The 15,193-nt window shown below is 32.1% G+C and overlaps 1 protein-coding gene and 1 long non-coding RNA gene across 2 annotated transcripts in view; one reads left to right on the forward strand and one right to left on the reverse strand.

Moving 5' to 3' along the window:
• LOC110012483 lies at positions 1,963–3,170 on the reverse strand. The gene is made up of 2 exons (XR_002287717.1): positions 3,034–3,170; positions 1,963–2,054 (listed from the first exon to the last, which is right to left on the reverse strand). It is a non-coding gene; the product is annotated as an uncharacterized LOC110012483 (long non-coding RNA).
• LOC105160120 (nicotinate-nucleotide pyrophosphorylase [carboxylating], chloroplastic) overlaps positions 13,159–15,193 on the forward strand; it is a 4,396-nt gene continuing 2,361 nt past the window's right edge. Inside the window, exons 1-7 of the mRNA XM_011077388.2 lie at positions 13,159–13,326; positions 13,396–13,538; positions 13,974–14,107; positions 14,212–14,275; positions 14,371–14,453; positions 14,630–14,713; positions 14,811–14,963. Coding sequence (XP_011075690.1) covers positions 13,271–13,326; positions 13,396–13,538; positions 13,974–14,107; positions 14,212–14,275; positions 14,371–14,453; positions 14,630–14,713; positions 14,811–14,963 — 717 coding nt within the window. The 5' untranslated portion in view covers positions 13,159–13,270. The remainder of the gene's footprint in view (positions 13,327–13,395; positions 13,539–13,973; positions 14,108–14,211; positions 14,276–14,370; positions 14,454–14,629; positions 14,714–14,810; positions 14,964–15,193) is intronic.

The following is a 15,193-nucleotide window of genomic DNA, read 5'->3' on the forward strand; positions in this document are numbered from 1 at the left end:
TCTGTTAAGAACTTTAACTTCATAACAATATATTATATATAAATTCATCGAAAATATTTGAATCTTCTTGATTAATTGTTATGATTTCACAACCCTTTAATTTATATTTAATTTCATGAATTAATTAAATATTTGAATCATTTAATTACATCATTAATTATTAACTTCATATATTTGACGCTCAATGAAAAAGTAGGGTTCTATGCCTACCCTGCACATGGGATTATTTTTACATAAATAAATACACAAAAATAAAAATTAATTATTAACTTCATATTGTACTGCTATTCAAATTATTCCCTCAAGTACATAATAGTAATTGTACTACAAGTACATAATAATTCATAAAAAATGCATAATATATGTGATCCAAAATAACAGTGTAACTCATATGGAATGAGCTGAATATAGAAACTTTAATATTGTACGCTAGAACAGTAACGACAGTGAGTGGGGGAGTGATGAGCGCGCTCAAGAAAAGAAAATGCAGAGATTGCATAGTGTGCTATATAATTGTCATCAATTGGATGGAAATTCTCTCATTTTACAATGTAATAGTGCTGCCATAAAATTGTAATTTTTATCCTGTAATTTAAAAAATAAAAAATTTAGTCCTATAAATTGATTTTTATAATTTTAAAAAATTAACAATTTTTTTTTAGAAAAAATGTATGTGCCGGACACATGATCTTTAATAAAGTGTATCGTATCCTGTAAAATACCCATAGAATCTTATCCAGATTATACCCAGGAGGTTCGAGTAGAGCTTGGGTCTTACCCATTTGAGACCTGTTTATTTTTTTTTCTTTTATAATATATTTAAAAGATTAAAAGTTCTCAAATTTTAAATTTACATTCAAGTCAAACAATGTATGTTACTAAATTAACTTAGTAGTGGATTTTCATGACCCGTCGGTCAATAAACTAAAACTAATTACATAAATTTCAATAGGTGCAAATTGAGAAATTTAAATAATGAACTTGATTTTATCCAAATAACAGGTCGATATTAAAAAAATTTTAAATAAGAATCTTAAATTTATTCAAATTAATAATGGTTCAATAATATTAATTTATTATGAAGTCAAGACAAGTTCAAATTAAAATGAAGACGTAAGAGTTGGTAAAAGTAAATGAAAAAATTAAGTATAATATATCTAACTTTCATTTAGATCTCTTAAGTAACATTTGAACTTGCATTTGCATTCAACTTTGATTTGATAATTTTTTTTTAATTCTTTGAGTTAAACCAAATTTTATTAATTCCATGTATTAGTCAAATTTAACTAAATTAAGTTAATTCATCTTTTTTTAATTTTCTAAATGTCAAGTTAAGTTTACTTAATTTGATCATAAAATTAACTTTGAGCAATTACGAAATTAACATGAAAGCTCTAGCATATCTGGTCAAAATTTCAATAAATAAGTAAATAATATAAATAAAATATGTAAAAAAAAAATTATACTATTTAAAAAATTTTAAATAATAAATAAATTTAGTCGATCGATTTCCTAAAAATTTACAAATGCAATAATTTTAAATTAATGAATAAAATAAACATCTTTGGGCTTAAACTATATCAATAACCATAGATATTTTAGGGTATTAAGCCATTATATATAGATTTATGCAACATGTAGAACAATGTCGGCATTTAATTTGTTACAACACAGTTTCCAATATTTGTTTCACACTTTCATGCCCAGGTAAGCAATGACTAAGGAACAGAACCTTCTGGATATTATTACCTTGGACCAATATTTTGATCTACTGCGCATGATCACTAGTAGGAGAGAATACTCAGTCCTCACCCCACTATTCTTCCATTTTGCCTCAATTAATTTCCATTAATGGAAATTAATTTCTTCTTTCCAACTTCAACAAGATCATCATGTTCCTGCAATTAATTTATATATATATATATAGATACAGATATATAATGCTCATTTTTCATAATAACATAAAATTCGTGTTTTCCATGGGATCGACAGCAAGCTGATCAAACTGGAGAATTATTGGAGAAGCAACCTCTTCTTTCCTGGTAGGTTTGAACCTGTGCATATATATATAAATAAGTAGGTAATTGGCTTCCATGCAAAGTCTTGGCAAATCAGCAGTCCTTGCTTGTTACACCTTAAATTCGTTGTCTGTTCGACCTCGAAAAATGGTCTGAACATGTTCAAGTTGGTCTTCGACCAGTAGTGGTGAATGTGAAAGCTGGTTGAAGAATTTTATACTACCCAATACCATGGATTGATTGGATTCCGGAAAGAGAAAAAAAAGTAAAATTTTGAAGGATATTTGCAAGTCCCGGGCCACCTACCTCTCAATTTTGCTAAAGCGTCGAGCTACTTTTTTGGCCCATCACCATCTTTAATTATTTACACAGATCTACCATTTATTTGATCAAGTGGACCACCAAATGACACAGCAACTGTATTCAGACACAAATATTGATTCTAGCTACCTCTGTTGCTTCTGAAAAGGTTGCTGGCATCAAAGATTCAGAGACGGAATCCCCACAGAAAAATGTGGGCTGGTTTTTGTCTTTTACAGAAAAACAATTATATAAGTATATTATATTCAGAGAAATTAATTAAAATAAGAAATATGATTTCTGGTTATATATTTTTTATGCAGCTTATTATATTCTTTCCAAGAGTTAAACAGCTATACAATGGGAAATGGGAATCAAAATCCACAACCTACTATATATATATACTCAACTTCTGTTTCCTATTCATGTATTACGTTAAAATTAGGTACCTTAGGCTAGGCTTCATCAAATTCAACATGAAACCAAAATTACCAACAGAGACATGCACTAATAATTGATTAAGGCCAATCCGGGCTTCGATGAAAATAGCAAAAATTGATCACTACTTCACCATGAATATTATAAGATAGAGGAATAAAATCAAAGGAAGCTGCAAGCTTCTTCATGGCACGTGCAAGGTCGAACAGACAACGAAGCAAAGGTTAACTGCAACCTAGACTGCTCACTTGACAAGCATAGCATTGAAACCACTCACCTGTTTCATCATCTTAATATCCACCCATCCATCCCTTTCCTCTGCCCATCGATGAAGGAAGAAGCGTAATTAATAATGGAACGAGAGGATGAAACTGAGTTTCCACAATGGCTTTGGCTGGGGCTGGCCTGCTTAGAATATCGTTGGATTGTATGTCAGGCAGACTTTATAGGCTCCAACATATATAGAAAATTTCCAAGGACGTTTGGCTCGTACGTGCGAGATTAATTTTAGCTCATACGTGAGAAAGGGCTTTGACTGACTGGTGAGATTTAGCAAGTCCTTGTGTGAACCTTCAACAACCAATTCCCAAATGCCACCCGTGCACTCACTCACAACATTATATGCATATATGTGTATATATATATAATCCAAGATTTAATATTTACATAATTTATGAGAAATGTCTGAGTTCAGGTGTTTCGGTCACTAATTATGATTATTAATTCATCCCCCTCCCAAAAAAAAAAAAAAGTACAAGGAGGCCTGGAACATGTCAGAGGCGTCCCAAATTAATATTAAATGTATTTTATTTCTAATTTAATCTCTATAAATATATAAATTCCCATAATGTAATGTCCGTAATTAACATCTACATATCAGTACTCCAAACAAGAAACAATTTCTTTATTATAGGTTTGAGTACTAATTCTGTAGCATGAATGGAGAAAGAGAGGTATATATATATATATTTGAATGAATTTTGACATTTAGACAACGTATGCCACAAATAACTTTAATAATTTAGAAGGAGACGTAGGGAGTCTACTTTGGAGGAGGGTTGATTTTGAAGCCAAAATAGAAGCGGCCAAAGGACCCGAAAAAAGGGGAAAAAAAAGTGGATATACTGGTGGAGGTGGTAATTATAATGAATGAAATTCTGATAAAAATAATTTTTTTTTATTATTTAATAAAGTGTATACAGAATAATAAATTAATATTAAATTTACTATTAAAGAGAAAAAAATGCATGAAATAGAAAAATAAATAATTATCAAAAAATAATGAATGTGTGAAAAGTTTAATAAATTAATTAAATATTAAAAAAAAACAAAAACGAGATATCAACATCATGATTTTGTTCCCAACTTATCGTATGATGTCCTTTGGGTTCCAGAATTGCAACCTAATTCCGGTATTTTAGGGTTCTAGCCCTCACTCTTCTCTTTGGCACACAAAATAGGTTTTGTTTAGTGGAGTAACTATTAACTACATCCATGTCACATCATTTCCACACTTTTGAGTTTGGCAAAATTTGTAGCCCTACTGAATTTGATGTGAAATATTTTGAGGCAGAGGCTAAAATTTACACCAAGTACTTGTTGGATGCATTTTGTAAATACACTTCAACATTTGGTGTAAATGCATCCAAGTACTTGTTGGATGTACTTCAACATTTACACCAAATATTCTTGGATGCATTTCCAATCCCTATGTGTCGTTGTTGGAGTTCTACAAGATATATGTCAATGTTTTTGTGTATGTTTTTGTTTGTCCAAGTGTGTGTAGTGTATACAATGATTGTACATAAATAATTACATATATGTAATGTTAATAATAAAAAGAATTGATGGTAAAAAACTATATATGGTATATCAGTTATATAAGATAAGATGCAAGTGCAACAAATCATGAACATCTCTCATCTTCTATCTAATTCACTCGTCTACCACACTATAATTTATTACCAATTTTAACCTCATCAAAAAACACAACCTTATTTCTACCTATATAATGTTGAGGGCCGACAGGAGTTTAAAGTCCTTTTATAGATCTCACACTAGTTCAGCTATAGCAACCTTTGAACATGTCATGTTTTCACCTTTACTCTTCACAACCAGACAACATTACTTTCAACCAAAAAGTTTCAAGTACCTACGTTTACAAGAAACTTCATGAGAATCTCATCTTCATCAAATTTTAATTAGGGCTTTTTTATTTTTTATTTTTTAGAATTGCATTGTATAACTTCATATTTTTACTATGTCAAAATATACAGGACATCTCATTTATTTATTTAGCAAGATAACTAATTTCTTCTATCAATATATTTTTTATTCACGCGCGCACACACATTTTAAATCAATTCATTTTATCAGTTTTTGGTTATATTCTTTATTTATTTTTCTCCTTTTTATTAAATTAAATAAATATAATAAAAATTTAAATTATGCACACAAACCTTAATTCTTAATTTTTATTATTTTCATCATTTAATAAATTTACACGCACGCACATATTTTTTCGTATATAAAAATATTTAAGCAAATATAGAATTCGGATGCAATAATCCAAATATACATATATATATATATATATATACATTGATTTGTATATAAAAAATTAAGCCAACTACCCCGAGACTGATATGCTCACCAAACCACGTAAATCCCTTACTTCACCAACCACCACATACTGCCAATACACTCACCCATTTCTATGTTTCTCACTAATTTATTTATATGTATACATATTGCATTAATTCTCTGCTTCTATAATTGCTTACATGATGAATAACAGCTTTTTTTTCTTTTATTTATTTATTTTGGGCATTGACCCTCCAACCTTTAATTAAAGTCCAGCATATGTCTCTTCATTTTAAATAATTTACTTTCAACGGACAGACAGATCATCCATCAGAGATCCAAAGATTGCAATTTTAGTCCTCTCTTTCTCTCTCTCTCTATATATATCTATTTTCTTTAATATCTTGAAAAACTAAAAATAATTAATTATAACGAAATTCTAAATCTACATATCATTTCTACGCCATCCCATTAATTTTTTCATTATTGAACAAAAATCTACATTGAATGTATCATCTACCCAACAAAAATATACGCGATTTATGGACCTAACTACTAAATTATTAAAAATAGATTGGGTCACGTACATTAAGTAAAAAAATTCAAATTCGTACCAAAATAGAACTATAAGTGGTGTGCTCAAAATCTATACTAAATATAAAAGTAAGAGAATTATTTTGATATCTCACTTAATTTTGGTATGTCATTTATTTTTAAGATTTTAAAATAATTAATTAATTATTTCTTAGCATCTTCATTTATCACGATTTTTCATAACAACATTTTGGTGGTTATTTTATTTCATGCAATTTTTTAAATTTTCCTATATTATTTTGTCAAAACTTTTTTATAAATCAAAATGTTTATATTCTTAACATATATATTTTGGTACTTTTTTAAACTACAAAAATTAATAATACAATTTATATAAATTTTTATTTTGATTTTTTTTTTAAATTATACATATATATATAGAGTATGACACACACTTAGTACTATTAATTAAGTGTAAGTAACCTCAAACCTACCTCAATTTCTGTGTTCATTCGTTTTCAGCCGTTGGAAGTTGAATCAAAGCATAAATTAAGTGGAAATTACCAAAAACCACGCACTGAGCATGTGTAAACTACCACCTCCACCAACCCCCTACACTCCGCCCGCGCGCGCACACACTCACGCACGCACATGTAAGGATGGAGAACAACGTATCTCCGTATTTATATTTATATTTATTAATTATATTTAGAAAATATATGTGTGTATATATATATATATATATATTTCTGCCCTTCTTTTCGTTTATGGTTGGCCTTGGGCTTTTGTCATGTAGATTCGACAACGACACTAAAAGCAAAGAAACCTGTGGCAGTGGCTCCGTTTCTCAAGAAACCTTTCTTTTTCTTTTTTTTTTTCATTTAAGAAATATTAGTCTTTTTTCCAAGTGGCAAATATTTTATGTTAAAATACCCCCCACCCCTCAAAACTAGATGCCTGATTAGGTGTGGGAATCTTGATGGGTAGTTCCTGTTCTAAGGCACGACAATGCTCCAATAAAAACGTCTACACATATTGGTTGAATTATTGGTGTTCCATGACACTATTTTAACTTTTGTTTGTTTTCCTTTCTTCATCCATTGCATAAATTTTTACCAACTGATTTAATACCACATAATTTGGTCTGATGTCTGATTACACATTGATATGACGTTTGAATTGAGTTTGTTTTTTTCTGTTTCCAATCTCAAGTCATAAGCTCATTTTTAGTTCATCTGTACTTATAAAATTATATGAAAATTCTCATAAAAAGGATCTTGATTATAGCTTTTATGGTGCGTAAAACGTGAAATAAAGTGAAACTTTTAGAAAGTGGATAAAGGAGCAAAAAGTTGTACATGGCATTTGAAAGTTTATTTTTGTAGAGATATTCAAATTGTATAATTGGCCATAAACAATTGATCGAGTTTAAATTGAATAGTTATGGAGATTGAGTCAAATTATGTGCAGATCCATGACTATTTAAATTATTAAATTAATTTATGAGACTTTTTTTATGATTCTAAAAATTAAAAAGTGGTCCCACGTCAAACATAAAAGTTATATATCCTAATCTTTCCAGCTAGAATATTTGTGTCCAAAATTGCGTAACAGACGTTGTGATGGGGACGTTAAACGGAAAATTCCTTAACTAAATCAATAAAGGCTTGTAGTATTGGGGCACGGAAGCCGATGTTGTCCGCAAATTATTATTTGTTATATCTGTGCTAGATTTGGCACATTCAGATGTTTGATTTTGCAGTGTTCGTTAGACAAGTAAAAGGAAAATCACTGACAGACCAGTAGTCCTCAAACAAAATCATGTTGTTAATTAAGTTACTCAAACATCATCTCTTTTATAACTTCAATTTATTAATTTAATAAGTTTACTTAAATAGGAAATTGGTGATTTCCCGAACAAAACCACTTTGATTTTTGTTTATCTTTTTGGGCTCTCCAGATTTTTTCTTTTCGATAGGTTAAATGGGCCCTCCAGACAAATTGTAGCTAGAATGGGCCTTAATATTTCCATACTGGACTAGTATAATGTGGAAAGACTCATTAAGCAACTCCACTTCCAGGCCCAATAGTTATGGTAAAGTTCGAAATTGAATTCAGTTGCACCTGTTAAAATAATGCGGCCCATGACCCTTCTTTGGTAGGCCCAAAAACCCACCCACTCCCTCACTTATCTGGATGGCAACCCAGTCCACCAATCGAGCAACCCGATTACCCAACCCACTTCAACTGACCCAATTCCTAACTATTTATTGCTGGTAACCGTAACCGTTATCACTTTCCCCCGATTCCTTATTCCCTTCTCTGCATTTCCTTCCTCTTCCTCGTCTTCTCCTTCTTCGTCGTTTTCACCTCAAAATCCTTTCCGCTCTCTCTCTCTCTCTCTTGGCCGAGAACTATATATCTCCTCTTGTCTGGTTTGTTCTAGTTTAATAGAACAATACTAGAACATCAAAACCCCCTCTCTTCTTCGTGAACTTCTCCGTGATTTTTTCCTTTGTGGAAATGCCTTAGTGGTGTTGGTTGGTTGTGTTTTGGTCCTTGGTGGATCTGAGTTACTGTTTTTGATATAAAACGCGCAACTGGTGAGTGAGGTTGCCGGTCTGAGTAGCTGTGGGAGACCCTTCACCCGATTTGGCCTCTGAGTCGTTTATTGTTACTACGTTCCTTGTTGATATTGTAAATCTGTCATTATTTTGATATATTTTATCGTATATCTTGATTTGTATTTTAAGGGTTTTTCAACCCATGATTTACTGTAATAGTTGTTAGGATTTGATTAAATTTTTGGGCTCACTGCTGGGTGGAAAATTCCCAGCAGCACCTAATAGTCTAAGGGCTCATTTGGTTCAAGTGGGATTAGATTGGTATAAATTAGTGATGGATTAAATGTGGGATGAAATAAAATCTTCATACTATACATCTTGCATACTTCAATAAAATTTGGGATAAAATTAATTTTATCTCTTACTTTTAGTAAATATTTAGGATAAAATAAGTGATAATTTATCAATTTTCAAAATTACATTCCCGTTAAAATTCGTGACCTACAAATTTTTTAGAGAGAAGACGAGGGAAGCTTGTTTGTGGAATTATTTATTTTTTTATTATTAAAAAATATATTATTATAATTTTTTTAATTATATAATAAAAATGGGCTATTTGTAATTAAAAAAAAATTATGCGGTGATTGTTGTCAAAAATTAATATAATAATATAATTTTTTTTTAATAATAAAAAATTAAATAACTTCTTGTTTGTGTAAGTAGGGGCTATTTGTCATTCAACTTTTGAACCTACACACATAGGCCTCGTGGAATCATATATCCCACTAGATTGTGGGGGATTTATATAATACATTTATAAAGATTTATAACGAGCTTGTGAGGTTAACAAAGGATCAAGACATTTGCAAGTAAATATGTGATAAGGTCGAATATCTTAGAATATCTTACCCAATCACTTGAAGTAAATATAGCCTATTGTAAGATATCTGACCCAATCAATTAAAGTAAACATATACAAATATAAGCGTGAGAGTAATAGTACTGCACAATCATTCAAAGGAAGAAGGCAACATTTAAGAGCCCGTTTAGTTGTGTTTTCAATGAGATTTTTTTCATTTTTCACTATTTGGGCAGTTGGGATTTTGTTTGGTCAAGTCATTTTCATTGAGAATGTATTCCTATTTTAATTCTCAATTTTTGAAATTATAGGTCACATGGGTTTGTTATACTTGTCTTATCTTGTCAACATGTCTTTTATTGTTTCAAATCAATTAAAATTATTTCAAATGGCAAGACTCACTTTGATTATTTTATAATTTCACATATTGAATCAATTTGGTCATCTATCACATAAAAAATACATAAATCTATATTCAACATTCTCACACCTATATACCTATATTTGGAAACAACTGATCTAAACATATTCTCAATTTTCTCACAAAAATCAATAAAGTATTTCTACATATTTTTAATTGTTGAAAACTGAAAATGAAAATGAAAACACAACCATACATGCTCTAAGTATTATAGATTCTGCCTAAATAGCTTCAAGGTTGAAGGTCCAAGTTTAGGACTTTACGCTTGTTGATTTTGTATATACTACGTTTTGTAGAATTGTTCATATCACAATTCTTTATATATATATATATTATTCTACGTCAAAATTAGTTGTTAGTAGGGTCAATTAAAAGAGATTTCAGGTGGATTGTTATTTAAGTAAGCTACCCTGTTTATATGCGGTATCAATCTGAAAATATTTTTTTACTGATCATGGCTTATTTCCTTTACTTTTCCTCTAAAATGCATTCAATTTGGAGATACTTCAGCTAATTCTTTTTTAAGATTTGGTATAATTATACTTAAATCATTACATAATCATAATTAATAATTATTTAATTACGTTATTTTTTATTAATTATCATAATTAATTTTAATTAAATATTATCATTCTTATAGCGATTGCTATTTGTAAAATTTGGTAAACCAATTATATTTTAATTGAAATGAAGCCATTTCTGTAATGCAGAGAAAATACACACGAGGAAAGAGCCGACAGATAAAGACAAGAATCAGTGGTGTATTGTGTATGTAAAAGTGTAATTAAGTTTCCTATTTCGGGAAGGAAAGGAGATGTAATTAAGAAGAAAAAGAATACAATAATTAAATAGAGGAATCATGGACAAATAATGTGCTGATGTGGATCTGCGAAGTTAAACAACTTGGTTTCATGCGTGAGAGGATTCAATCTGTTATGGCGCAGGCACCGGCCCTCTCGGCAGCCGCTGTTGGATCAAACTTCCAAAAACCCGACTGCTCCTCATGTTTCTTGTGCTCTCTCCCACGGAAGCCATTACGACGACAAGAAATACCATCAGAATCAGCACGTTAACCCTCTTAGTCTTGGACGTAACCATTACAAATCTCTGTCGACTTCGATGCAAGTGCATGATTTTTTCTAATTGGAGATGTTTGTGTACTCAGATATCCTACTTGCTTTAAATGCTTGAGTGCCTGGAAGAAGTGGAGGATTAATTTCGATGCCTGTCTGAATGTAATAAGATTATTAATTCAGGCGCCGGGAATGAAGAGAAATTGATGCAGGAAGTAAAAGCATGTACATTTTTGTATATGGAAGACTTTGGATCAATTTTAAAGAGCAGAGGAAAGTCATGGGTTTGACATTGAAAACATTGCCATGACAGCTGCCAACTTTGATTTATTTATAATTAATTTGGAACTGCTGCATTATTTCTTTTTTCAATTAAAGACACAACATGATTGTAAACAGCGGAATTAATGTCAAGAAGCCAAGAACTTGACATTTGGAGATTCAAAACTTTGAATGGAAATTGCAGACTCGAAGTCCTTTCTTCTACACGAGTTTCTACGAATATAAAAGATGGAGGTGGGAGAGCATACATACAGACAGACAGACAGACAGACATATTTCCTCATGCTTGCTTAATTAAGCCAAACAAAATATGGACTTGACAATCAGTACGTAGAAGAGAGGTAAAGTTCAAAATTTTCGTGTCTTGTTTAATAAATGTACATATTTCATCATGTTATAACTTCAAGTCAAAAAAGGAGTGCACTCTATTAGTCGTCCAAAAAGTAATTAATTGTATAAGGTTTATAGTCGTCATTGTTATCACTCATACAGAGGTTGCCTAATGTACGCTCCTCCATGGGTGCAGACAATATTTTAGAATTAAGACAAACGTTATCAATATTAGCATTTAAGTATATTAATTGTGTACAAATTGAGTTAGGATCTTAATCAAATCATACCTAATTATAGGTTTTGTCCGATAATACCCTATATATTAGGTCTTTTCAAATTGCGCCATGGGTTTTGCCTTCAAAAACTAGAAATTTCGAATTTTCAATAAGATTGGTAAAAGAACGTTGTATCTATTATACTCTTATGATATATCTCAGTCCAAGGAGATTTTTTTTTAAAACATTAATGAATTTTACCCGCATCAATATATATTAGCGTACAAGAGTTGTAGTCGTTGTTGTGGTCATACTATCGTACATAGAGCTTAATATACACGAAATACATATGGTACGGTCGGATGTAAGCTCCAGACACCACGAGGGCTGGATTGGACAAACAATGTACTAATCAGAGATGGCTGAGTAAGTTTCGCCCTCCACTGTGTTCCGCAAAAAGGTGTGGAATTATGACCATAGGATGCTAGTAATTGATTTTGAGGCTCATACAAGAACAAATCAAACTAAGAAGAAGCCTCAATTTCGAACTGAGGCTCATTGGTTGCAGGAAGAAATTTGTTCACGAGTGATCCAGGAAGCTTGGGTGGGGGTGAGGTTGGCGATGCACATACGATTTTATGGGCGAAAATTCAATCATGTTGGCTGGCCTTATTGAAATGGGATCGGCAGATGGTACAAAAGTGTAAACGGGAGTGGAAGAGGTTGTAGGAATGGTATCTTCAGTTGGAGGAAGGTCATATGGATACAGGGGTTTATCAAGAGATATGGATATTCGGACACAGGTTGCGGATATTGAAACACAAAAAATAATTAAGTGGCAGCAATGAACTAAACAACACTGGCTGGCGAATGAGGATGATAATACTCAGTTTTTTTTATCTCGTGCTTCAATCTGTAAATAGTGTAATAGAATTTTTTGGCTCAAGGACCTTAAGGGAGTGTGGAGGGATAAAGAGGAAGACATTCAAGCCATTTCTGACATTCAAGCCATTTCTGACAATACTTTCGATCTATCTTTGCATTTTGTCAGCCAGTAGGGTTGTGTGTTGAGGAGATGGTGGTTTCGGTTCAATCACATGTAAACCTTGAGATGAATTCACTTCTGACCACACCATTCACACCCTCTGAGGTAAAGTACGTCATCTTTGATATGTTTCCATTCAAATTCCTTAGCCCTAATGATATATCCCTTGTCTTTTTCAAAAAGTTTTGTAGTATAGGGATCACGGCTTCACGAAATATCTACTTAGAATTCTCAAAATCAAATTCTATTGCATAAATTGAATTATACCCATGTAATTCTCATCCCCAAGGTTAATATGAATTTTAATTTATTTTTATTGTTAATATCAACAAATTTGATTAGTTTAGTTTTTTTATTAAATAAAAATAAATATCAAGAGTACTAAATATTATTTTTAAAATTAGATGAATTTTTTGTATAATTATATAAAATTTAGGGAAATAAAGTGTAATTATCTCTAATAAAATATATTTATTTCAGATAGGCAGGCTAACGGATCGCTGTCCCGCAGTCGCCCGTTTCTGCGCACACATAAACGAAGCTTCTCTGTTTGGAAAGTCGAGCAAATTATTAATAAACAAGCAAAAACCCATAAAATCAACGAAATGTCCAGGGCCATTTCCCTCTTCCCAGGTTTATCTTTCACGCCCTTCAGCAGAAGGTTGGAAACTCTTCTCTTCTGGTTTTATTTTCTTTCCATTTTTGGGATCTTATGTTTGGAGAATTGCAGATTGGTTGTGAAAATGTCAGCAACAGCTACCAGAAATGTGGGAATTCCAGCTGGGTCCCTTGTGGTGAAGCCTCCGGCGCACCCCACTTATGACCTCAAGAGTGTTATTCAGTTGGCACTCTCCGAGGACGCCGGAGATCGAGGTGAAGTTCACTGTTTACAAAACTTCTAGTGCTATCGATTGGTAGCGGTACAAGAATTATTTTTTACAGTTATTATGATAATACTTTATCGATTCGACATCCTCTGAATGAAGCCACTGAGACCTGGGGGTTTTCACCTGTTTAAATTATGGTGCAGTCGAGTTTTGTGGTTGTAGAGAGGGGGATTGTAAATGTAATTGGAACCTTTGCAGCTCTTTTTCTCGCGCTTCAAGAAATGTATGCAAATCTTAATTATCTGTTGCAGGGGCACTGTATTTGGAATTAAGGTTCTTTCTCTTTGAAATTAGTTTCATTATCTAGTTGAGTATTGAGAAAAGAGGAACAGCCTCTGAATTCTGATAATGAATTTTCTTTCTTGCAACCATCTAAGATTTTGTACGGTTAACAAGATACAAGTTGTTAATTAAATAATAGGGGATGTGACATGTCAAGCAACAATTCCTGTTGAAATGGAAGTGGAAGCTCATTTTCTGGCGAAGGAGGATGGAATTGTGGCCGGCATTGCACTGGCAGAAATGGTGTTTAATGAGGTTGATCCTACACTTAAGGTAACTAAAGTGGAGTTAATCTGCAGATTCATTCTTTTAAGCATTCATGTCACACTTAGGATGAAGAAATGGCATCTTTTTACATCAGTTTGTGTGTTCGTCAGGTGGAATGGTACAGAAACGATGGTGATAGTGTGCACAAAGGCTTACAATTTGGAAAAGTACATGGTAAGTGAGATATAGCTCCCAGTAGAATATAACTCTTTTTCTTGAAAATTTAAGTTTTGACCTTGTTCTCTGTTACTGCTTTCAAAAATGTGCAGGAAGGGCACACAGCATTGTTGTGGCTGAAAGGGTTGTTCTTAACTTTATGCAGAGAATGAGTGGAATAGCAACTCTAACTAAGGTGTTTGCATTGAGTAGCTCGCTATTCTCTATAAATTTTATTAATGCTCTAACTCCAAAATAATGTTGCTGCATTATTGACTATTTATTAATATGATGTTGAATCTATAGGATGTCTCTTTTCTCATCTCAAATTGATTTCATGTCATGGAAATTTGATGCTCAAAATTCTTGCAGGCCATGGCAGATGCTGCACGTCCTGCCTACATTTTAGAGACTAGGAAAACTGCTCCAGGTTTACGCTTGGTGGATAAATGGGCGGTGTAGATCACTATCACCACACTTGCTCCAATTGTAATATCATTATTTTTGCCATCATTTTTAGCATCTGAATGTTGTTTGCTCAAATACTCTGCAGGTGCTGATAGGTGGGGGTCAGAATCATAGAATGGGTTTATTTGATATGGTCATGATAAAAGACAATCATATCTCTATCGCTGGAGGTACTGCAAACGCCCTGAAAGCTGTGGACGACTATTTAGAGCAAAATAATCTTCAAATGGGTGTCGAGGTAGTTTTTCTGTTCTTAGAGCTTTTTGACGAGTTTCTTTTTCCAAAACTAAGGTGGTCCATAAATATTAGTAGGTTTGTTTTTTACCTGCCCTTTTCAGTTGGGGATGTTTCTGTTTATATGTTTTGATGGGACCTTTTTATGTCAAGAACTCGAAAAGGATATTCACAACCACAAATACTTCCGTGTTTTCTAATTGACGTCCATAGTTGTGCTCTGGAAGTCTTAAG

Source organism: Sesamum indicum, linkage group LG1, assembly GCF_000512975.1.
Source record: "Sesamum indicum cultivar Zhongzhi No. 13 linkage group LG1, S_indicum_v1.0, whole genome shotgun sequence".
Taxonomy (NCBI): Eukaryota; Viridiplantae; Streptophyta; class Magnoliopsida; order Lamiales; family Pedaliaceae; genus Sesamum; species Sesamum indicum.